The following is an 8,670-nucleotide window of genomic DNA, read 5'->3' on the forward strand; positions in this document are numbered from 1 at the left end:
AATTACTCACGGAAAAATCTTGATTTAGCGACGAATTTAGACCTTTTAGCGACATAAAACTGATTAACCGACAGATTTCAGCCTTTTAGCGACGAGAATATCCGTTCCTAAAACGCTGTTTTCTAATAGTGATTTTAAAAAATTAAATATGAATATAATTTATTTTTTATAAATAAAGTAATATATAGTTAGGTGCGGGTCCTTTATCAATTAACCTTTTAAAGTTTAATCATTATGAAAGATTGTAAAATAAAGTCCCATATTGCCAAGTAAAGAAAGAACTCACACACTCGCCTATATATAGGGTCAATGACACTCTCAAGGGTACGTACTATTCTTTACAATTTACATACAACTTATATACCATTTTATCCCTACTAAATTAAGCATCGGGATGAACCCGGGGCGCGCATCCAAGATGCATCTTCTTTTCTGTGTCTCAGGGAACCATACAAATGGGTACGATATTGACCACTCCTAACATCTGAAACTGACCAGAGGAACGGGAGGAGAGAAACTATACTCGATAGGCACAACCAACATTCGACTCCTACTCAAATACAATGAAAAGATCGAGAAACCAATCACCTCCCCATCCCCCGTCGTAGCTAGGAATATACCTTACAACATGATACTAGGGTGACCGATCTGTACAAATCAGGAGCAGTGGTCGACATTAGAAATCAAAGGATGATACTCCCTATAACAAAAGGAACGCTCACGATAATCGGATATTTGAAGGAGGAAGAAGCATGTCACAAAGAAGCCATAGTGGAGCTGCTATTGATAGAAGATATATTCAGTCTTCCCGTAGAAGAACCCACGTCCGAACTAGTTGGTGAAACGGAAAAATAGGAGGTCTTCCTGAAAAAGCTAGTAAAACTTAGGATAATGTTTCCGAACCGACAAAAGAGGCCATTAAAGAGGTACTCAAGAATCTCCAGGTGACCTCTGCCATTAAAGCTTCAGAAATAAGAGGGGTAGATTCGGGGATCGCTTGCCACGAATTATCTATGGATCCAACAGCAAAACCCATCCAAAAAAAAGGAAGCACTCTAAAGAGCAACAGAAGGAAATCGCAGAAGACATCAAAAAGCTACAAGACGCTGGGTTTATCAAAGAAGTTAAATACCCATAATGGTTAGCCAACATGGTACTTGTCACAGAGATCAATAGAAAATTCTGCATGTGTGTGGATTTTACAGATTTCAATAAAGCTTACCCCAAGGACTTCATTCCGTTTCCAAAAATCGACCAATTGGTGGATTCGACAGTATGTTACAAGCTCTACAACTTAGTAGATATGGCATAAGTGTACAACCAAATCCCAATGAGAAAAGAAGATCAAGCCAAAACGAGTTTCATAACGGATGAAGGTATGTTCAACTACACAATGATGCCTTTAGGATTAAAAAAGGCAGGAGCCACCTACCAACAGTTAATGAAGTTCACTCTCAAGAAGATAATGGGAAAACAATGGAGGTATAATTTCACAATGTGATAGTAAAAAGAAAGAAAGAAGAAGACCATCCAAGGGATAACTATGATTTTATCGCTCTTTTAGTCTACTTTTTCCTTCCACCTTTGAGCCTTATTAATTTACCAATCTAATTAAGCAATACTTTTATTAAATTATCCAAATTTAATCTATGTTATACCATCTATCTATTTCAATCAACTCCAAATAAAATTCATCGCCCAAAAGTGTCCGATTTAGGTCTGAAACGTTGTCCTTTGGGCTAGTTGGGGGACTGCATTGTGCAGCCCCGTTATCTCTGCTCGCCGAACAGAAGCTTGTTCTGCTAAGAGTAGAATTAATTTTTGCTCGTTGATTCTCAATTCAAACTGTATCCAAAACTATTAAAAACGGTCAAAACGACGTGGTTACGTTTAGTTCGATTTGTTTGCAATAAAACTTTCCATTTCAAAAATCAAGAAGGAAAACTTACCTTAATTAAATGCTTTTAATTAATATAGTATTGAATTCTTAGTCCAACGGCGCGAGAATCATTCGATTCCGTCAAGAAACGAAGAAACTGCGACGATCGTAAGTTTGATCGCTCCAAACCCTTAACTGCTACGTTTGTTTTCTTCTGATCTTCATTTATTTCCTTCGTTTATGAATTATATATGTTGGCCAATTGGCTTATTTAATCCTTCCTTTCTTTATTCTTTTCAATCTCTCCTTTAAACTTTTCTTTAACCAATCAATCGATTAATTAGTTTAATTCCAACACTTACATATTATATATAAATAAATAATATGACATCGATATCTAATTAATTTATATTCCAATAATATCTTTAATTTTTTCTCTGCTAAAATACTTAAATTTCAATTCGAGATATAAATTTCACTTTTCTCAAAATTTCTCGCTTCTTCCCTTTAATATCAATATTTCTTACTTTATCAAACGTTGATATCCAAATTTTTCTTATTCAACTCCTTAAACATTGACGTCCTACTTTATATTACCCGTTTCTTTAATATTCAAAATCTTATATTTTTGCAACTCTGGTTCCTCTCTGCAGGACATGTTGCACTAACCGGCACTTGAACTTACGGGGTATTACACACGCGTAGGAAGAGTTGGCCTAGCCCATATTCCCTTGTCGTACCCTTCCCATGCTGAAAAGGGAAGGGTTTGACGTGATCAGCCCTGGTGTGTCGCACCAAGTACTGTCAAAGCTTGTCTCCCGTCGTGCTACGTGTAGCACGATATGAGTCCTGCTAGACGTAAATCAAGCAGGTATGAAAGAAGCCCCTTACCGACTCTGTTCGACCCTACGAAAAAACTTCTGACAAGCTAGCCAACCCTCACAACACATCAACATACAAACTCAACTTAAACTCTCATTTTTTTACGGCAAACAACGTGATTTTTAGCTTTAATAATCAATTGTCAATTCATCAACACGTAAAAGCCTATACGCCCAGAAACCCTAACTGAATTAACTCAACCTTACCTTGAACTGAAGTCTTAGATCAGTATTTTATCCTCTCCTCGTTCCAACGCCGCGAGAATCACGCAATTTCGATTACGAACGAAGATTCTACAAGTTTTATAATCCATTATCAATTAATGAAAACAAAACAACCCCAGACTCCAAAAACCCTAACTGGAATTCCTGAATATTATCTTAAATTGATGATCTATATCAGTAGGTAATCCCTTCCTTGTTCCAACTCCGCAAGAATCACGCAAATCTGACATCAAATGATGATTCTATAAGCTTTCTATGATTTTTGCATGTAGAGAAAATAAAGAAGATGATCTTTATCTCAATTGCCTTTGCTGGAAATTATGTGTTTGATGTTCTAGACTTCACGTGCAAGTGGTTATTTATAGATTGACAAAGGTTCCTTTTGGTCCTTTAAGTTGCCGACTTAAACGACTTCTTTTTCTAACTTTTCGTTCGCTCGTTTTAGTCCATCGATCATTTAATCATTTGAACTCGATAAATTTGATTTTATTTATAACCAAATAAATCATACTCCAATAACTTATAATCTCATATTATGATAATTTATTTTAATTTATTCTCGGCTAAAACGCTTAATTTCAATTCCGAGACATAAAGCTTTCTTTTTCTATTTTTCTGTTCATTTCTTGCTTCAATAAATACCGATATCCAAATAATCAATACCACCTTGTCAAATAAAATTATAATTTCCGTCAATAAACTTTTAATTCTAATTTCTGAGAATTAAAATAATATTTACCAATTCGGGACTTAAAACTCTATTTTTATAATCTTTCTTACGATCTTTTTAGTCTCGATCTCGTTCTTTTTTATTAAATCCTAATATCCAATTTCCTTTATTAGAATTCAAAAGTTGACCTACTCGGGTATTCTTTTATTTAATTCCTCTGATGATCTTTTATTCCTATCACTCTAACTATTCAAAATGAGACTCGTTGATTACCTTAGCAACAATAAACCTACGGGGTATTAAATCTTCATGAGACACCAGGCCACTCCCTACAAAGACAACGTCCACAAGATGAAGGACAAGGACGTTAGACATATTTATATGAGCGAGAAGATCTGGGCAGGCTCGAAGGCCTTTTGAGACACAAAAGATGTGAATAAGTCCCACACAGTCCGAGCTAATTGGATGAGCGAGCCAGCGGACCCCGGCTCTGGCCCCATCCTCCATACGGGGGGATCCCACTCCGCCATCAAGCATATGGATGTGATCTAAATTATAGAACTAAATTTGTAAATTATGTTTTTGTTTTGTTGATAAAATAATGAAATTCTCTCTTTTCTGTTGAGCTAAGGAGCTCGGTTGCAAGCCGACAACGATGGAGTTGTACAGTCGACTTCACTCTGCAAAGGTTGGCAAGAGGTTGTCTGACAAGCGGACTCGGGACATGATTGTATGTCAATAAACTAGTAATTCTTTCAAATGTTTTAGTCTACTTTAGTGTTAGATTGAGTTCGATTAGAGTTTGTTTGAATTGAATAAGTAAATGCTAGTTTAGGTTGATCCAAAATGCTTGTTAGTTGGTTTGCGTATTTTAATTTTTTGCAAGACTTCCCTAAAAAATGGGTGATACTCATATTATAGAGGAAATGATGTCAAGATTTCGTTAACAATTAGTACTACGTTTAATATGTTATGCATTTTTAGTATTGATAATGCTAAACTGGTACGTTTTTCTATCTTTTTGTAGGATGTGATCGCTCAGAGGCTTGCTTCCACATCCCAGACGCCACCTGGAGAGGACGGCTCCTCGAGTCAGCGGATGTGGACGAGACCCATGTGTTTTTAGACACTAAGGACGTCAACAAGAAGCATCGTGTGTAAGGGCTAGGTTCGGCACCCAGTAGGTTTACCTGCACGAGTAGCAAGGCACGCGGAAGCTCTCGCGCCACAACAGTCAAACGAGGAGGTCGAGCGCCGTGTTGAGGAGCAGATTTCCGCGCTTGAGAATCAATTTGAGGAGCGGATGGCCGTGCTTGGGCGTCAACGGGAGGCTAGCCAGGAAGAGCGAATGGCCATGCTTATCCATGCGAAGCTTGCAAAGATGATTCTGAACCTTCCTCCTCAGTATTGCCCACATTACCCCCCACCCCTACTAGATGATGATGACGCTGCGGCTTTGTAGTGTATTTTATGTTTTATTTTCCTAACTGTTTATGTTTTTTTATCGCTTTATACATTAATATTTTATGTATACTTCGATATTGTTTTATATATGTATTCAGGGTTTTATTTCCTTTAAATAATTTATGTAAATGATATATAAATACTGGATTTAGTAGGTTTAAATCGGCAGGGAAAAACAGAAAAAACGGCGGAAAACGGTAAAATTCTACTGGTGCTGCATGATTTTTACGACAGAATTGGTTTGTATAGCGACAAATTTTCAGTTGCTAAATAGACCAATTCCGTCTCATAGAAGTCATGTTAAGCGGTGAACAAGTCTGTCCCTAAACATGAGAATTAGCGACGAAATAGATCTGATTCTAATTGTTTATTTTAGCGACAGATCAACGCTGATGCTCAAAGTTTCAATTTCGTCACAAAAGAGTCTCAATTTTCGTTTTCAGGCATGACTTTTTTGCGACGGAATTGAAACTGATGGAATAAACAAAAACCGGTGGAATAAACATAAACAAAGGAAAGCACGAAGTTATAAAATCCCACATCGGTTAGAAAAATAGGGATACGCTTAAAAAGGAGACAAGACCATATGCATGAAGGTACGCAAAAAGATCTAAAAACCATACTCCGTTACTCATATACACTATTACTAACTAGAGATTTGGAGCGGATCTGAGGTCCCGGACCCGCTGTTTCCGATTCTCTTCTTTTTATTCCCTTTTCAGGACCCGAGATGCACGTCAGACATCCAGATCCATCGTTTGGCGCCGTCTATGGGAACCTATTCCCAAAAAAAATTACTACAGATTTAATCCCAGGATGGCGAACGATAGTAAAGACGTTACGAAACAAGCGGCCAAAGATAAAGGCACGTTGCTAGGCGCGCAGGGAGGATCGACTGAGGAGAGCCCCCGAATGCTCATAACACCAGGGAAAACCGGGAGATCCAGAATCTTCTTCCAGGGCTTTGGCAGTTCGACGCCCACCCCAAAAGACGGATGAAACTAAACCTTTCAAGAAGCCTTGGACCGCACAATTGATGGCGCAGTGAGACACCTCCGAGAAGAAGTGGCCACTATGGTCAAAGAAACGACAGAATCAATTATGTCCTAGACACCCAATAGTAAAGGCCAAGACGTAAGTGAAGGACGAGCAAGCAAAGGATAGAAAACACCTCGCGCAGGTGACAACCTAAAAGGAAAAAAGTCAGAGGTGCTCGTAGCGAAGGACGGGGAGAAAGAAGAAGCGGACACGCCCGACGAGAGATGATCGGAGGTAGGGACAGAATGCGTGGATCTGAAAGAGGTGCAAAGACTGATAGCTGAGGCAATGCGGAAAGCCGCCGAAGAGAAGTTGGGAGAACACGTCCAGACCAGCAGCATGACCGGAGGAAAGTTACCCCTAGCCACGAGCGTACTATCTGAGAAGTGGCAGAAAGGCTCAAGATACCCAATTTCAATAACTTTGATGGAACTTGCTGCCCATAAATTCATGTCAATAATTTTAAAACAAGATGATCCTCTTAGATGTTATAGACGCTATACTCTGCAAAACATTCCCGACCACGCTACGCGACATAGCACAACGATGGTACAATGGGTTGAAGGCCGGATCGATAGCTACATGGAGATTGTTGAACCGACAGTTCATGCTAAGGTTCTTCATGAACATCCCGCCGGAAAAAAGTTCAGAAGAACTATACAGATGCAGACAAGGAGAAGGAGAGACACTAAGAGCATACATCGAAAGATTCAATAATCAAGGTATGAAGATTGAGGACTTCAATAACGACACAGTGGTGCAATCCTTGAAGAAGGGTGACATGGATGGGAGTGCTAGGAGACAAGCTAAGTTCAAAAAGCTAAAGACTTATCAAGAAGTGACGGTGGTAGCCAAGAAATGTATAAATATGGACGACAGGAGAAGACACAAGACGAGCGACACATAAAAGAAGGAAGAAAGCAAAAGAGGCGTATCTCAAAGACGGTCATCTCACTCTTGAAAAGACTATGGCATGAGTCATCGCAGCATCAGCCAGTACACGGCATATGAAGACAGTAACCATTGGAGGCACGATAACAGGTACACATCAAAGAGAACCCAAAATTAGATATGATCGAAACCCTAATCTTAAACACATAATACCATCCCCAAAGTCTAAATCTTTGTCAAAACGTATCAATCAAATCAATCCAAGTGGTATGGTCTAGAGACAGTTCAACCGAGTTAACTATTACCATGTGACATGGTCCCAAGATAATTCCACCGAGTTAACTCATATCACTTTTTATACCCAATGTGTGAATCCCTAGATAGTTCAACCGAGTTAACTTACTAGATACGGGTCCCGAGATAGTTCCACCGAGTTAATTTTGTATCTACCAAACATAATCCTCTTTTCCATTCCCAAATATAGTCAAACATATAATGAGCTCACATCAAACATTTCTAAATATAAATATCTAGACTCTTACAAACACCAGTGATCGCAAAATCCTATTGATACCTAATAGGTAGCTCGTTTCTTCGGATCGCTAAGCCGAACATCACACTGTATAAACAGCTATTATATACCAAACATCACAACAAAACCAAATCGTATGCAATGCATTTAAATTAATCATACTAGCAACGCCAATCAACTTATAAATAAAATACACAAAGTAAATAGCAAACTCAGGACTTGCTATCCAAAAATAAAGTCTAGTAAAGCAACTTCGTTGAACTCCTCGAGCTACGGGTCCTGCCTGGGATTGCCTCGTCGGATCTAGTTCGAAAATGATAACAAAACATAAGTAAAACGGATTCTACTCTAGCAACACTCTAGTCATAAAATACATAACAAATAAGTTATATTATATCGCGTCGTGCTCGCCTCGTACTCGACTCGATTTAAAATTGCAAATTATTAAGTATTACATTTACGTTCGTTGAATAATATTTTCCGAATGTTATTTAATTAGCTATCCAAATTAGCTATCATAAATTAATTATATGTCTGATATGATGGTGATGGGGATGAGATGGAGGTGCACAGAATAACGGGTAAGGAGAGTTTAGGGGTTTAATTTGCAATCTTAGAATGAAAATGAAGATGATGAAGTGAGTGGGTATTTTTATAGGAATGTTGACTGGGCTAATATAGCATGCAAGTCCTTTAAGAATCAAAATTATCAATCAACCTCAAACCTCAACTTTTCTTACACTTTGATCCAACAATAATTTTGTAATTAAACGAAACTTTGACGATATCTTTTTAATAATAATTAACGGACTTTGGCATAATAAAAACTAGACCAAAATCTTAATTTATTTTATTTTAATATTTCTTATTTCTAATTTTTCCTTAGTCCGTTAATTCTGCTTTTAACCAATAAAATTTCCAACTTAACTTATCAATTTCCGATAATTTAAATAGACGTTCCTTGGTCTAAATTCAACATAATTTAATTTATTCTCGACGTCCTTGACTTTAATTACCACAAATTAGGACATGTGGAACTACTTAATAACTGTAAAATACGGGGTATTACAAGTATTATGTTTGATATTAC

General features: G+C 37.8%; 1 protein-coding gene across 1 annotated transcript; it reads left to right on the forward strand.

Annotated features, from left to right (window-relative positions):
* Positions 1-6,629: 6,629 nt before the first annotated feature.
* On the forward strand, positions 6,630-7,064 carry LOC126678329 (uncharacterized). Its single transcript, XM_050373232.1, has one exon. The coding sequence runs from the start codon at positions 6,630-6,632 to the stop codon at positions 7,062-7,064; it is 435 nt and encodes a 144-aa protein (XP_050229189.1).
* Positions 7,065-8,670: the final 1,606 nt, after the last annotated feature.

The sequence above is a fragment of the Mercurialis annua genome, linkage group LG4 (assembly GCF_937616625.2).
Source record: "Mercurialis annua linkage group LG4, ddMerAnnu1.2, whole genome shotgun sequence".
Lineage (NCBI taxonomy): Eukaryota > Viridiplantae > Streptophyta > Magnoliopsida > Malpighiales > Euphorbiaceae > Mercurialis > Mercurialis annua.